Source organism: Tamandua tetradactyla, chromosome 12 (assembly GCF_023851605.1).
Source record: "Tamandua tetradactyla isolate mTamTet1 chromosome 12, mTamTet1.pri, whole genome shotgun sequence".
In the NCBI taxonomy this organism is placed as follows: Eukaryota; Metazoa; Chordata; class Mammalia; order Pilosa; family Myrmecophagidae; genus Tamandua; species Tamandua tetradactyla.
The window spans coordinates 67,158,976-67,175,079 of record NC_135338.1 but is presented as its reverse complement, the minus strand read 5'-3'; the positions used below and the strand labels follow the sequence as shown (position 1 = coordinate 67,175,079).

Sequence of the window (16,104 nt, the reverse complement as noted above, 5' to 3'; positions counted from 1 at the left end):
TCTGCCTGAAGGTGAAGGAGAGGGAGGAGCCACAGTGGTGCCTGACATCATAGCAGGATGGATGGGGAGGGCAGTGGCAGGGCCCCTGCTGAGCAAGACAACCAGGAGGGGCTGGGGTTCACAAGTCCCAGAAGAAAAGTGAGTTAAGTGCCTCTGAAACTGCCAAGAGATGTTGAGTAAGTTGGTTGAGTGAACCTGAGGCCACAGGCAAAGATGAGGTCACTCTGGGAAGACAGGGAAAAGGAAAAACCAGCCAGCTCTCATTTAAAAGTCAAGAGGAAGGGGTCAACAAGGCAAGGCAGCCCAAGACCAGTAGGAAACCAGCAGTGAGGTGTGAGCCAAGGGAAGAGTTTCAGGAGGGCGGAGTGGCCAGGGTCTGGGGCTCCTGGCATCTGCAGGAGAAGGAGATGGATCTGCTCATGGGTTTTAGCTCCAAGAAATCGGTAGTGACTTTCGTGAGACCCGTGCTGGCAGAGGAGGTGGATGTGAGCGGTGTGGGAGGGCCGATGATCTTTTAAGGAATTTAGCTATAAATGAAAGAGGATGAGAATTAGAGATGTGGGAGGATTTTCTAAGACGGCAGAGGCTTGAGCAAATTTGGCTGCTGAGGAAGAGACATTTGTCTTTGGTTCTTGCCTGAGTACTGAGAGGGAGGTGGAAGACAGAGGGAAAGGGATGATAGTGGTGATGGTGGAATCTTCCTGAAGAAGAGGCTGGAATCCAGAGCACAAGGGAGGAATGGGCCTGAGCAGGGAAAGGGATGTCCTTCCAGGGAAACTGCAGAGAGGGAGAGAGAGCTAAGCAGCGGGGCGCTGTTAAATGTTTAACAACCAAACCTAGGGTGAAAGAGGGGTAGGGGGATCTCTGATTTAGGATGTCTGCTGATGTCCATGTAGTGTAAATACGCTCGCCATGGTGGTTTCCCCCTGACCTTGCTGTTTGAAGGGGTGGGCGGGGATTTAATAATCTCAATCTCACTAGCCGGGCCAACCGGGCTCTGGGTTCAGAACCTGCAAAGGAGCCAGGCAGGCAAGAGAATCGACTAGGTGCAGGAATGCAGGCCTGCAGAGCTAGGCGTTCGCTTCTCCCCACCTGGCGGTGCAGGAGTCTGCCCGCCGTGCACCCCGCCCCACCCCCACCCTCTTTCTCCCAGTCTCACTTTGTTTTCCATCTGTCTTTTCTCATCCTGCTCTGAGCCGACCACTGGCCACTCACAGATGAGCAAGACACAGCTCCCACCCTCAAGGAGCTCACTGACAAATGGGAGAAGCTGCTCAAGACTCAGCTTGGAGTCCAGAAAAGCTGGGGTGTTGCCTGCTGGCCAGCACAGAGCCAGTGAGGCAGAGGAGGCAGCAGGGCCCGGGCGGCATCTCAGACACCTGGAGGACAGGCAGGGGCAGAGGGCGAGGGTGTTCCTGGCAGAGGAAGGGCACTGCCTGAGCGAAGGCGGTGAGGTGTGGCAGCCGTTGAGGGCGGGGAACTGTGGGTGTTCAAGTGTGACGGAGCTAAGGTGCTGAGGGGTGCGGCTGGGGAACGAGTAAGGCTGAACTGAAAGCCGGGCCCAGTCTCCACCTGGCTTTGTGGGCCCTGCTGGAGACCGGTAACTGTGACGATGGCTAGGAGCTATGGAAGGCTTTAGGACAGGGGAGGGACACGATCGGGTCTGCATTTTAGAAAGTTTCCAGTTCTGGTCTGGCCTGGAGGTGGGGGGCCCAGAGTGGAGGCAGGGAGACGGTGGGGAAGCTGCAGCCCCTCAAGCAGGAGGAACCGATGGTGCCCTGGGCTGGGGAAACAGATGGAGAGGAAGGTGAACACAGCTGCCGTTTCATCGAGCACCCGTTGTTGGCGAAGCCATTCTGAGCACTTCTCACGTACTAGCTCACGTAAACCCTCTCAACAACTCTTGGAGGTATATACTATTACCCCCACCATTTTGCAAATTGGAAACTGAGTCTTGGAAAGATTAAGGAACTAGGTTATACAGTGTGAACGTGACAAGAGCTGATTTCAGGCTTGCTGGTGGCTGGGTGTAGGGGATGAGGTAGAGGAGGAAGGGATCTGGGGTGGGGTGGGGTGGGGGCTTCGATCTCTTGCATGATGGGGTGGGTGCTGCACTCTGAGATGGGTGGGGGGTCGAAGAAGGGTTCTGTTTGGATGTGTTGTGGCTGGGGCCTTTGTAACAGCCAAGCAGGGATCTTCCCGGTGAGTCAGGCATCCAGGCCTGCAGCTCCGGGGAAAGGCTGGGCTACACAGAGAAATTTGAAAATCTCGGGCATGACAGGGATGCTTGAATCCTGGACCTGGATGAGTTTGGCCAGGAGCATAGGGAGAGTTAAGAGAGAAGCGAGCCCTGAGGAATTCCAGCATAAGAGGCGCAGGAGGGGGCGCAGCTGAAAGTGCAGCCAGGGAGCAAGAGGAAAGCAGGTGGGCTCTGGGGCATCCTGTCTCAGCGCAGGGAAGGGGGCCTTTCAGGGACCAGGGAAGCAGGGGTAGTGTCAGCAACATTTCACATTGTAGAGTCGGAGGGGAGGTCAAATTTGAGAAGTAGCAGGTGGGTGCAGCGAACAGGGGTCTTCAAAGTTCTTGCTAGAGCAGTAGGGGACAGGAGCAGTGAGAAGGCAGCACGTTCAGGACCAGGAGGGAAACGAGGAAGTGGGGACAGCGTGGGGCCCCCTGGGAGCGCAACTGCGAAGGAGGGGGGCGGTCAGTGGAGGCTTGGGGAGGGCTTAGTGTTGAGAACTGAACTTTTTTTTCTTTTAGCATGTCCTAAAATTTTCCTTTATCACCTCGGCTTTAATCAATTTGAGGAGCTTCTGTTATGATCCTACTGGGAGTTTACAGAATAAGCCAGCGACAATTCTTGGTGAATTAGTCACACTGGAAAACCAACCTTTATTTGGATAAAAATATTTGAAATACAAGATTTCTAACCTTTTAAAGACTTTTTTGTTATGGAAATTGTCAAACATATAAAAGCAGAGAGAGTAGGATGATGAACTGCGTGTGCCCACCACCCAGCTTCAACAATTGTCAACTCCAGGCCAGTCCTGAGCCAACCCTACCACCTGGCCCCTCGGCCCCTGGAGTATTTTGAAGCCAATCACAGGCGTTGTTGTATCATTCATCCGTAAATCCTTAGTATGTTTCTCCGAAAGACAAAAAGACCCCTTCTTTTTTTTCAACCTAACCACCACACCGTTATTACTCTCAAAAATCTTAATAATTCTTCAATATCATCAGATAACTATTGTTCACATTTCCCCAACTGTTCCTCTCTTTTGTTTTTTGAAGTCGACTGGTTTAAAATAGGCTCCAGACAAGGTCCACACTTTGCATTTATTTGCTTGGTCCCTTAAGACTCCCTTTCTTTTTTTCATGTAATTTATTGTTGCAGAAATCAGGTTGCTTGGAGGGATGAGCATTTGGAGGAGAATTGCGCGTCACAGCTGGAGAGATGGTGTGGAGAGGAGAGGCTGAGGAGGAGGAGGAATATGGGGAGGGGCTGAGCACTGGGGTACATCCCTCTGCAGGGAAGGAGGCGGGAGGTGGAGGCCAGTCTCCCCAAAAGGGAGGCGAGGCCAAGGCTGTGGAAGGAGGGGGCCTGGCCCTGTGCATCCCTGTGGCCCCCCCAGCAGTGGGACTCAGGGGAGGGCAACAACGGCCGAGTCAAGGAGCCCTGGCAGAGCTCAGGCTGGCAAGGAGGACGGGACAGCCCAGCTTTGGTTGGAGGTGAGAGAGGGACTGGGTCTAGGTCAGGCCTGGAAGGAACAGGATGTGTTGGGGTGGGGAGAGAGGGGACAGTGCCAAAAACCAGCTCCTGGCCCAGCCCCGGCTCCTCCCGGCCTGGGACAGCCCCAGGAGCCCCTCCCTGGCCTCCCAGCCACGGATCCACCTTGGAGCCTGGAGATCAGATCCCTTCACAATGCCTGAGGTTGGTGGCCCACATACCTTGTTCTGCCTTCTCCTGCTGGCCTGCCACAGCCCCGAGGCGGGCAGTCTGCCTAGGCGCAGGTTTGAGTACAAGCTCAGCTTCAAAGGACCGAGACTGGCATTGCCTGGGGCTGGAATCCCTTTCTGGAGCCATCACGGAGGTGAGGGTCGGGACAGTGAACAGCTGTGCCTAGTATCCCTCAGAGGGTCAGAGGGGCTGACCAGGTCTGGGTGGCTGTGACTGGGTGGGGAGTGGGTCTGTGCTAGGGGCCCCACACCCAGATTGGCCAGGACCCCTCCCAGGCTAGTCTCCGGCTCTGTCTACCACAGCTCCACCCCTACCCACCAGCCTCATTTTCTCCTCTCCACCTCTCTCCTTCTCTGCCCTAAGGCTTCTCTCTTCTCCTTTTGCCTCTCTTTGGACTCCCTCTCCTTCCTCTATCTCTTGGACCTGTGAATACACACACGCATGTTCATACACTCAGGCCCAGACACAGGAAACGAGACAACTTGACCAGCACAAACCCCCGTTCTCTTGGCTCCGTCCTGCCAGGCCTGCAGTTGTCCGCAAACACTGGGGGCTACCGGGACGGAGGTAGCCTCACATCTGGCTGTTTGGCCAGAGAGGGAACCATCCCTCTCCAGGCTGTTTTGGGGGACAAAGCAGGCATGAAAGCTTCTTGACCCATAGGTCTGTGTTTGGGGCTTTACAAACCCAGACCTCTAAAGAATCTGTCTTTTACCTGGTCTTGTTCTAGAAAGGATTTTTGATGACTTACAAGGACCAAGGAGATAGAGAGGAGCTTATATTAGGAGTGAGCAAGAAGAATGAAACCCAGGGTTAGGGTTGGGGCATGAGTTCAGGGGTGACTTATTGTCAAAACATTTGCTGTGAGGTCCATCCACCGGCCAGTGTTGGGATTTTGTTCAGAGCCTCTTAGCAGGCAAGGGGAAGAAAGCAAGCAGACTTGTTGTGCGTTAATCTATGAGATGTAAGATCAGACACACAGCATGATTCCTGTCTGAGACCAGCAAAGAATATCCCAGGGGCCCCTTAAAGATGATAGGCCATGTCAGGGGGCTCTTTTAGCCTGTCCTCCCCAAGCAGCCTATGAGGTAAGTAAAGGACCAGAACGAAGCTTTCTCACAGTGCCAAGCCCACTGTATGCCAGACCCTGCCTCTGGGACTTGCAAAGTCTGTCACATTGTAGACTATGTGGGGGTCCCAGATGCACATTCTCCAAGATCACCCGGCGCTCTGCTCTTTGTCTGTTAATTAATTCATTCATTCTTTCATCTGACTCCCACCCTCTTATGCCCCTCTGTGCCCAGCCCTGTCCTAGGCTCCAGGGACACGGGTCTGAGTTAGTCTTGGGGAGCCTACAGGGTGGGAAGAATTCCCACTAACACTCCACAGCTGGGAAGGATGTGTAAATTAGGCACTGGACAGCCCTTGCCTCCTGTAAGTCACTTCAGAGTCAGTGGTGGCTCTCAAGAGCCTGGCCTTCTTGCCTTGCAGCTCAGTCTCCCTGCCCCCATCCTGGCCTTTGCAGAGCAAACAGGCTGGATTAGCAGTCTCCGGAAGTCCTGGCAGAGACTGGGCCCTAGGCCAGGTTCCAGGCTGGCAGTCTGGAGAATGGGGAACCAGTTGGGGTGGAGCCTCTGGTGTGCTTCCCCCATCCCTTAGTGCCTGCCTCAGTTTCTCTCTCTGTCCCTCCCTTCCACCATGGATGGTTCCCTCTTCCCTCTTCCCATTAGTGATAATCCTTACACACACACTCCATCTTTCACCCTTTCCTCCCTGTCCTGAGGGCTCAGTCCCTGCACCTTTCATGCTTCCCTCACCTTGGAGTGTCCCTAGGTCTCCTCCAGCAGGAAGCCTCGACCTCACCTGACCTCACTAAAGTGTCCCTCCCAGTACTGAACGGCCACACGGAAAATCTCTATAAAATGCTCTGCTGTGTCGTGTGGTCTCAGGCAAGTCCTTTTCACTCACGGAGCTCAATCTCCTCATCTGGAAATGGAGAGTGTTGAACAGGAAAACTCTCCTTGGTGGAAAAAGCTTGTACTTTGGGGTCAGATGAACCCGAGTCTCAATCCACTTAGAGTCTTAACTTTTCCAAGCGTCATCTGTGAAATGGGGTTTTATAAAAGCAGAGCCCGCAGACTTGTGAGGTTTAAGTGAAACTGCAGGTAAAGCGCCCAGGCTGGACCTGGTACTCCTTTGCCTTTGCCTGGCAAGGGCCCCTCCAGTTTGCTGAGCCCCAGTTCCCATTTCTTCACTTGCCTTCTGCATCCGCCCGGCCCGGAGTTATTTATTGGCAGGTCTAGGTGTCACCTCCTTCCTCCCCCGGAGCCCAGCCCAGACCAAGGAGAGAGGATACTTGGGGGCCAGGGGTGGAGGGGTGCCCGGGCCCTGAGCTGCTGTGGCCCCCAGACAGCATCCTGGGCCTGGAGGAGGTGCGGCTGGCCCCATCCATGCAGAACCGGAGCGGCGCCGTGTGGAGCAGGGCCTCTGTCCTCTCCTCCGCCTGGGAGGTGGAGATGCAGATGAGGGTGACCGGGCCCGGCCGCCGCGGAGCCCAGGGCATGGTGAGTGGCCCCTGCCAAGCCCCAGCAGAGGGGGTGGGTCAGAGAAGACGGTGATGAGCCGTGGCCCACACGGACCTCGGAGCTGAGGGGCTGGGGACCCGCAGGCCGTGTGGTACACCCCGGACAGGGGCCAGGAGGGCTCCATCCTGGGGGGACTGGCCCCGTGGGACGGCATCGGGATCATCTTCGACTCCTTAGCCCAGGAAACCCAGGTGAGTGGCGGTCTCCTGCCTGCCCACCCCTGTCCTCGCCCCTCCGCCCTGTGCCCGCGGCTCAGGCTGCTCGTCATCTCCCGTGCAGAACAGTCCTGCCATCCATGTGCTGGCCAGTGATGGGCTCGCCCCCGACGAGTCACTGGGGTAAGAATCTGTCTGCACCGTTTCTCCATCCCCATGCCTCGGCCGGAAGCACCGCCACACACCGCCCTGTGCTGCAGCCCTGACTGGGAGCTCACCCCTCCCAGGCTGCACCACGCTTCTGGGCTCACACACTGAGCTGATGGCTAACCCCCAGGAACTCCCTCTCACTCATCCTCGGCCGTGCCCCTGTGGCCCAGGCCCTGAATTTACTCGCTATTTTCTGGAACTGCCCCACTGAGTCCTCAGTTCATTTGGCCCAAGAACCCCAGGTCAGCGGAGGACGTAAAATGCTGGAGACTGGGGTCCTGTGCTGAATGTTTTTACTCGCATTTTCTCAATTAATCGCCATCACCCCTTAATAAATGGGAATTGCCCATCCTCATTTACAGGTGAGGATATAGAGGCCCAGAGAAGTGAGGTGACTTGCCCAAGGTCCCACAACCGTGTGCAGAGCTGAGGTTCGAGGCCGGACATAATTGTCCAGAGTCCACGCCCTCCCCCTGCACCGGCTGCCTGCCTGCCAGCACCTTCCCTTCTCCAGATGACATGGCCCCTCACCCCTCCCAGCCCTGCTGCCTCCTCAGTGGCTAGGCCAGTTTGTCAATGTCTCTCAGCAAACATCCCTCTGCTCATAACAATTAGGATAATTGCTAACATTTATGGAGCTGGGCTTACTGTATGCCAGGCTCAGCGCCAAGCCCTGTGCATTCATTGTCTCATTTAACCCTCATAATGATGTTATGAGGTCGTTTCAATTATTAACCTCATTTTCCTGATGGGGAAATGGGTTTGGAGAGATGAGGTAGCTTGCCCAAGGTCACTCAGTGCAAACCCGATCGTCTGCTCTGGAGCTGGCTGGGTGCTGCCTCCCTCTTGGCTGAAGGCGGCAGGGACAGATGCTCCAGGGTGAGCTGCCTGCAGTGTCCTGCGTGCCCAGCGAATCTCAGGACTTCACACGCTCACCAGTCCTCTCCTAGCTCCCCAGAGCCTGCTGAACCACCCCCATGGGGAAGGGCAACTGGCCTTACTGTCCTTGGCCGCTGGGGTGTGTCTCCTGTTGTCTGGCCTGAGTCTGGCCTGCTTCAGGCTGAGCCCTTGACAGAAGGGAGAGAGGAGCAAGGCGCCCCATCTAAAGGCAGGGAAGTTGGAGCCTAAAGGAAGAGGAGGGAAGGAGGGAGAACAGTGGGATGAGGCAGTCGGCCTGGCCGATGGGGGGGTGGAAGCCCCAGCATTGGTCCAGGCCTTTGCCCCCAAGTGGAAGGGCCAGAGGGAGGCCCCGCCCTAGTTCTTCTGTAAGCTCCAGACCCCACCCCTGTGCCAAGCAGGACTTGCTTTTCTGCTCCTCTCTCTTCTGCTGAGGAAGTAGTCTACAGCAGGAGAGACTCGAGCTAGACCACAGGAGACACATCCTGTACTGGGTCACCCAGCGGGGAGGGGGTGGCACTGCAGGTCTGGCACAGCAGCCGCTGGGACCACCCCCACTGGGCAGGCCTTGGGTCCTGTGTGGCCCAGCTGGATTCCGAGTATCCACAGGGACACAGCCAACCAGGTGCTGGGCTCCTGCCACCGCGACTTCCGCAATCGACCATACCCAGTCAGAGTTCGGATCACCTACTGGGGGCAGAGGCTGCGCGTGAGTCTCCCCTCCTGCTTTTGTGCATCTTCCAGGTGGCAAGGGCAGATGACAGGGTCTCTAAGTTAGAGTTGCTGCATGTGAGTGCCCATGGCCCTGACGGACTTGGGCCTGTGACACAGCATCCCTGGCATACACACACCGTGCAGGATCACTGACACACACGGGTCAACACCCACATGGGCTGTCCTCCTAGCACGTGTGCATAGCACATCCTCATTAGAGCTGACCTGAGATCCTCCTTCAGGGCCAGGGGACACAGTGAGTCAGAGGTGAGGGCAGTGCCCTTGTTAGGGACAGGGGAGAGGTGGGGCTCTATCTCTGGGGACTCATGCCATCTGTGCCCCTCAGGTATCCTTGAACAGTGGCTTCACTCCCAGTGACCGGGAAGAGGTCTGCGTCGATGTGGGACCTTTGCTCTTGGCCCCTGGAGGTTTCTTTGGAATCTCAGCAGCCACCAGCACCCTGGCAGGTGAGGGTCCCGCTGCAAGGGAAGGAGCAGAGAGGTGGTGCCAGATGTACCCTCCTGAGCACACCTTCTCAGGGGCCAGGGGTATGGGGTCACACATTTCCTCACCGTGTGACCTGGGCAAGTCACAGTGCCCTCTGGGGGAAAGTTTTTTTTACCGTGGGGGAAAGTTACATCTTCCTGACAAGGCTATTAAAAGTCTTAAATGAGATAGAAGTTTTTGCTCCAGTGTTGGCTCTTTAATTGCCCCTAGCTGAGAGTAGTGGCAGGTGGACGAGGCAAGGACTGATTAGGAAATAGAGCAAGGGATGCAATACAATTGGGAGCCCGTGGAGGGGCCTGCAGCTGGGAAGCAGGTTGCAGAAGAAGGTGGGCATCCTTGACAGCCAGGACTTTGGTCTTTACACTCTGGACACTGGGGAGCCATGGACAGTTTCTGAGGAAGAGTGACATGGTGAGAGCCACCAACAGGAGAGGTGGCCACCAACAGGAGAGGTGGCCACTGCGTGGCTGCCTCCACTGGTGACAGCACGCTCTGGGGGCCTGCAGGCATCACAGAGTCTGCTATCACAGCTCGAGCACAGGATATTTTGGGGTGGTCCAGTTTTCCCCCATCTGGCTGTGTGTGGGAGTCAACTCGCACAGCCCACCCATTTGCTTGTCTGATCTTCACACCTTCTCTTGGAAGTGAGCAAGACAAGGGTTAGAGAAGCTATCAAGGTCACCCAGCTGTCTTGCCTCCCTGGGGTATGATGAGGCTGGTGGGGGGGGGCAGTGGTGAGGACTGAATGAAGGGGCTATTGGATGGAGGGTCTTACTGCCCCTTCTCCATTCTGCAATCCCTCCCAGATGACCATGATGTCCTGTCCTTCCTGACCTTCAGTCTGAGCGAGCCAGGTCCAGAGGTGATGCCAATCCCAGACCTGATTTTGGGGGAAGGGCTGGGGGAGAGGCAACCCAGGGACCCTTTGCATTCCCCAATGCTTCTCCTAACCTCTACACACTCAGGCCATGGTACCCATGGACCTGTCATTCCATCCCTCATCCCCACCTATTCTCTGAGCTCTGCTCAGGCCAGGCCTTGTGCTGGGCAGTGTTTGGGGCTGGAGGTGGCCCAGAGCCAGGCCCTGTCCTCAAGCACCTTCTAGGATGGTTGGAGCCAGACTGTTACTTTACAACCCAGATCAGTACTGGGTGCTGAAAGGCACAGGGGAAATGTGGGAGCACAGCGGAGGGGTTCTAACCAAGCCAGGTAGAATCGAGAAGGCTGCCTGGAGGAGGTGAATTTGAAGGTGCAGAAGGGGTTGGCTTAGCAGAAGAACAGCATATACAAAGCCGAGGCCTGAGCAAACAGGCTGGGGCCTGGATCACAGTGGGGAGGGAAGGGTGTGGGGATCAGCAGTGGTGGCAGGGCTCAAAGGGCTGAACTGAAGGAGAGATGAGGGCTCTCCCTGTTTAGGGTGAACGCTTGGGTTTTGTCCGGGAGGAAGAGTGGGCTCATGGAAAGTCCTGGGGAAGGCTCCCCTGGCCCCCAGATCTCCCATGGGCTTTGGGTCTGAGTGTTTGTCTTCCTCCTCCAGGCTCCCCCCCAGCCCTTTCTGGAGTTGGAGGAGCTCCGTCTGGCAGGGCAGCTGGAAGAGCTGAGGGCAAGGCTGGCCCTGGACACAAGGAGAGACAAACTTCCAAAATCGGACTCTGAAGCCCATGAAGGGGGTAGGGATCTGGGGAGCAAACAGGCAGGGAAGGACCCATATAAGAGTCATAGGACCCTCCTCCTTTAGAACCAGGAGTCCTTTAACCAGTGGGGTGACAGAAGTCTGCAGAGATCACTACTAGGTGAGACCTGGGCCCAGGTGTTCTGTCCTATCCCCACTTCAACACCCAGGCACATCTTTCCAGGTGAGGGGCTTGGAAGCAGAAGCCACTCATGCCCTTCCTGTCTCCCACTGCAAAGAGCCCCCAAAGACTGGATCCATTGCCCTAGCCCAACTGGCTGCCCATCCCAGCTCTGCCTCTTTCCCCAGGCGAAAGACTCTTTGATCTGGAGTTGATGCTGGGCAGACACAGCCAGATCCTGCAGGCTCTCCAGGGTCTCTCCGAACAGTTGGCCCAGGCTGAGAGGCAATGGAAGCAGCAGCTGGGGTCCCCAGGCCAGGCCAGACCTGAGGGAATCTGGGTGAGCGACTTCTATGACAACCAAGGCTCCTCCTGCAGGCCTGGGGAGGCTGAGCTCCTAGGCATTGGGTCCGATGGCCCCAGCAGGCTCTCTCCTTCCAAACAGAGAAAGAGGTGCTACCCTCAGGAGCTGCACCCCACCAAGGCCTGGAGGGGAAGGAGGGCAAGCACGAAATGCTGCCGGGCACAGGATGGGGTTGGGAGCTGGGTAGGAGAGTGTGGTGGAGCATTTCTGCACAAACAAATGCCCAAAGAGCCATGTGGCTGAGCTTGGGGAGAGAAGATGCCAGGTACTTGGACTTTGGTCTATAGACGAATGACAGAAATAGTCTGGGTGCTAATTTGCTTGTAGCTTCGCATGTGATTTGCATATGGCTTGCTTAATGCTCAGATGCACCAGACTCTTTATTTCCGCTCCACTACCATCTTGACTCCTCCCCCAGGGAGGCATGTCCCATGGTGCCCAGTTGGGGGGGCCTGAGAGGCGAACCCAGACAGGGTGTGAGGTGCTGGGGAGGGGAAGGAAAGGCTCTTGTAGGCTTTGCTGGGCTCTGACAGATCCAGATTTTAATCTCATGTCCTAAAACCAGAACAGTTTAGGATTGGCTGCTGAAGTGGGGACTTAGTGGTGGGGGCCCAAGCCTTGGGAGTATACTAGCACTGGCTCCCAGCTTGGGTTGTACCTTGGAAGAAGGAGGATTGAGTGGATTGAGTGGGGCCATTGTCTCCTTCAGGGGGCAGAACCACTTTTAGAAAGGGAAGGACTTTTGAGAAAGTCCAGGAATGGACACCGTTGGGGGAAAATCGACCTCCCTTAGGGAGAAGGGTTTGAGAGCAGGGGAACCCAAGAGCCTGGATGGACAGGGATCAAATAAACTCAACGGGTCCAAAATGAAGAAGCCCCAGGCAATAATCTGGTAAGGTTTCTGGGGAAGGGTGGGGGCTGCAGTGTTCCTGGGAAAGGTGGATCTGAGGTGAGAGGGGCTGATTCCTGGGCCCCGAGAGAAGACACTGGTCATTCTACAGGACTTGGCCAAGGTCAGCGCTCTGCTCCGCGGGCAGCAGGTACTGCTCCAGGATCTGCAAGAGATGAGGTGAGGGCACAGGGCAAGGAAGGGGTCCTGGGGTGGAGGGAAGAGAAGTCCTCCTACACCAACTTGCTTATCTGTCTGAAGTCCCTTCATTAGCCTGTTATTCCTTTAATTATTTCCCGAGCACTGAGCACAAGGTCTGGCTCGTAGGGAGGGATTGGGGGCTGCTTAGGTTGTTGAGATGACCTGAATTTAACTGAATCAAGTTTAAAAGTTTTGGAAATCCTATTTCAGAAGCCAGTCTCCCTGGGAGGAGCATCTCATGAAGGCCTCTGTCAGTCATTCCCACCCCAGGGAGGATTAGTAAATCTGAGCCTTGCTTTAGTGACAGCTCCTGGGAGGAGGGAAAATTTTGATGAGGCTTCTTGTAGGAAGGACAACCAAGATCATGTCCAGTTGCAGGAGGCAGTCCCGGATTTTCCTTGGCTACCCCCCCTCCCCAATTTTCCAGCATTCAAGGGAGATCCTTTGATGCCATGGAAGAGGGAGGCTTTGAGCTAAATACTGTGGCTAGGGCCCACCCCTGCACGCGCGCGCGCGGATGTCTGGGGACAGTATGAAGGAAGATGGGAAGGAGCTAGATTCCCAGAGGGCTGGGGGTGGAAGGCAGAGCCCAGAGGAACATGGATTTGAGACAGGCAGCTTTAGGGAGACCCTTCTCTGAGATGAAGCTGTACCAGGATCCAGTGAGATAATCTGGTGGTGGGGGAAACCTAATCCCTAGAAAGGATGGGGCCTGTTCCCCACCCATGTGCTGCCGTGGGGATGGTGAGAAATGGCTAAGTGATTGGGTACATTCAGAAGGGTCAATGAATCATTTTCCTTGGTCCCCTTCCCCACCTAGGGAAGCAGCTACACGCATGGCCTCAGGAGCCCAGGTCTTCTACCTGCCCGTGGGCACCCAGCATCACTTCTCGGAGCTGGACCAGATCCTCGGCCTCCTGCACAAGGATCTTCGGAGCTCGGTGGTGGTGGTGGCGGGGGGTGGGGGGTCCCCATCCCTGAGGCTTGGCCTCAGCCACCCTTTATTCAGCACTTCTGCAGGCCCAGGCACCTTTTGCTCTTTGTCTCCCCCTCCTGAGACCCCTGGCAGGCACAACTGTGGATTTGTGTGTGCATGTACACTCACACACACATAGACACACAAGAACACAAATGTGACCTTCTCACTGCCCTGTCTGCTCTCTGGAGAGTTCCAGAGTCCAGGGAGACCACTTGGTCCAACCCTCTTAGTGACCAAAAATGAAGTGGGGGGGGACTGTACTCAAACCACTTAGAACTCAGTGGTAAAGCCATCTTTTCCCCCTATTCCTGTACCATCTTATTCTTTCCCTTGCTCACCCTCACCCTGTCTTTTGCTCTCCAGCCACCCCCTCTCCTCTCTTGAGCCATCAGCTCCCTGACAATCCCAGGCCCCAGGCCTTCCCTGCTGTTCCCACAGATGGAGCCATGGGAGCTAGGGCGGGGGAGGCAGCTTTGTACTCTGCCCCCTCTCCAAGTTCCCTGGATGAGAGCCAGGGTGCCCCAAGCCTGGGGAAAGAAACAGAGCCACACCCAGCCCAGATTCCAGGATCTCCTCCCTCCTGCTCGCAAAGAAGCTGAGCCAGGACCTTAAACCCTCCCTTTCAGAAAGCGGCAGCCAAAACTCCCCGCCAACCTGGTCGGTCCTTAGGGGCCTCCTCGTGTCTGCGGCCTGGCATCTTCCTGTTTTTCCTCTTCATGCAAACTGTAGGCTTCTTCTGCTATGTAAACCTCAGGTGGGCCTTCCCCTGGGCAGGGTTTCCCATACCAACCCAACATTTCTTGGATCTGAACAGGACCATAGCCATTCCCGAGAGAGGGGCACCAATGTCCAGAGAAGACCTGCCTGGTTCACCAGCTTGCTAGCAGCACAGCCCAGGCAAAGACCCATTTTTCCAGCAGGCACTACTGAACACCTGCTAAGCCCCCAGCCCCATCTGGGCCTTTGTGAGGACAAAGCTTACGCTCTAGTTTGAGAAGTCAACAAGTAACTGACAGCCACACCCTCATAGTCAGTGCCATGATGGCAGGAAGCTGAGGGGCTTTTGGAGAGCAGGGAAAGGCACTTGATCCAACTTAGGGACATCAGAGAATTGACCTGGAAGGGATGTTTGGGATGTGTCTTCAAGGGTGACTGGGAGTTCTCCAGCTGGCAAGCTAGGCAAAGGCACCGATGCAGAGGGAACAGCCTGAGAACAGGCATGGAAGCATGAAAAAAAAGCATAGGATTTTGGAGAAAAAGTAGAAAGTTCAGTGCCATGGGGCAAAAGGTAAGACCAGAATATAAAATTGGGCAAAAAAAATTAAAAAGGTAGAGGAGATACCCATTTTGGCTTGGTGGGTGTTTGTTAAATGGATGAAGCATTTAGAGATGTGGGGTATGCTAAAGACCTCAGAAACAGACTGACAGTCTTTGTTGGTGGAATTTCAAGACACTAGAAAAATCAGTGTGGGCTAGGGGGTATCCTACAGGAGGAGAGAAGTAGGCTGAGATATAAAGGCAGAGTAGGACGGTAGGAGGGGGACAGCTTTCCAGGTGTGGAGAACAGCCAAGGCTTGGAGATAGAAATGACGACACCAGACTCATGTGATGAGGAGTGCAGTAGACAAGAAAACTGGATCAACCTCGGCAGGCTTTGAATGTGGACCTGATGTGGCCGTCCAAGGGGGCCAGACAAGGTCCCAGAGGAGGGCTTTGGGGCATGAGTGTGGGAGGTGAGTGTGGGAGGTCTGGTCTCAAGGGCCCAAAAAGGAGAGGCTTGAGAAACCTTCTTCTCTCCCTGGCAGGCGGCAGGAGCGGGACAAGAGCTTTCAGGAGTGTTTGTTTGCAGGCAGCCTTCCTGTGAGTCCTGCATCACAAGTCTCCAGTGCCCTGGGTGCCCTGGGTGCCCTGGGTGCCCTGAAGAGGCAACCCCACACCCCCAGCATGCATGCATGACTCACCTCAAAGTCCAGGGAAATGTCCATTTCTCATGCCTGCAGGACAGAGGGCTTGCCCAGCTGTGTCTTCAAAGTGTCAAAGTGACTTCTATTCCTCTCTCTCTCTCTGGGCACCCAACTCCTACCTACAGCATAGCTTTTGGGTAATTAGCTCCCACCCCATTAAAGGTAGATTTCCTTTCCCCATGCTTTGATGTGATCATTTACCTTCTAGCTTTGCCTGAATCTCTCTGAAGTTTTCCAACCTCCCTTGGATAGATGGCCGAGAATGCGCTCCAAGCTGGCAAGGAGGTCAAGGGCACGTTTGCCCTCCAACAGACCAGATATTCCATAGGGTTTGAGCTCTGGACTATGGACGGGTAGAGGACTGTGCAGGGGTGGGGGCGGGGCAGGGGAGAGCTAAGTATAATTCTGTCCCCACAGTTACCCAGAACAGGGAGTGATATCTTTAGGTGCCTTTCCCTGGCTCACCAACATCACCGTTAGCAATTCTCTCCTTCCCCACTCCCCTGCAACTCCAGGGGTTAGCAGGACAGACCGACAACCCCCAGAGCATGAGCTGTCAGAGTCATAACTGGGAATCCCCGTCTGGAATCTCCCTTCCCTTTTCCCAGTGTCAAGTTCTTTGGTCAGTTTTGGGGGCTGCGGGTTAAGGGGAAGGATGGGGTAGAGAGCTAGGGGTCCCAAAATCCTTGCCCTCTTGGTACTACTCAGACCTCCCACCTGAAATCCTGGCCATCAACAATCCCTGAGAGAAGGAAGTAGGGGCAGGGTAGGAGGCAGGGTTCCGGGCGTGTATTAGCGCAGCCCCTTCCCCTGGGAAGCGACCCTACCCCCCACAAGCCCTAATCTGCTGTCAGCAGTGCCCGGCGGAGCTTGGCGTTGAAGGAAGCA

General features: G+C 55.5%; 1 protein-coding gene across 1 annotated transcript; it reads left to right on the top strand.

The window, feature by feature from the left end:
* Positions 1–3,818: 3,818 nt before the first annotated feature.
* LMAN1L (lectin, mannose binding 1 like) lies at positions 3,819–15,396 on the top strand. The gene is made up of 13 exons (XM_077123778.1): positions 3,819–4,091; positions 6,368–6,522; positions 6,627–6,734; positions 6,823–6,881; positions 8,415–8,514; positions 8,866–8,986; positions 9,833–9,888; positions 10,564–10,696; positions 11,008–11,159; positions 12,185–12,252; positions 13,094–13,214; positions 13,879–14,006; positions 15,058–15,396. Exons 1-13 carry the CDS (start codon positions 3,923–3,925, stop codon positions 15,206–15,208), a joined length of 1,521 nt encoding a protein of 506 aa, XP_076979893.1. The 5' UTR covers positions 3,819–3,922; the 3' UTR covers positions 15,209–15,396.
* The last annotated feature ends 708 nt before the right edge of the window (positions 15,397–16,104 follow it).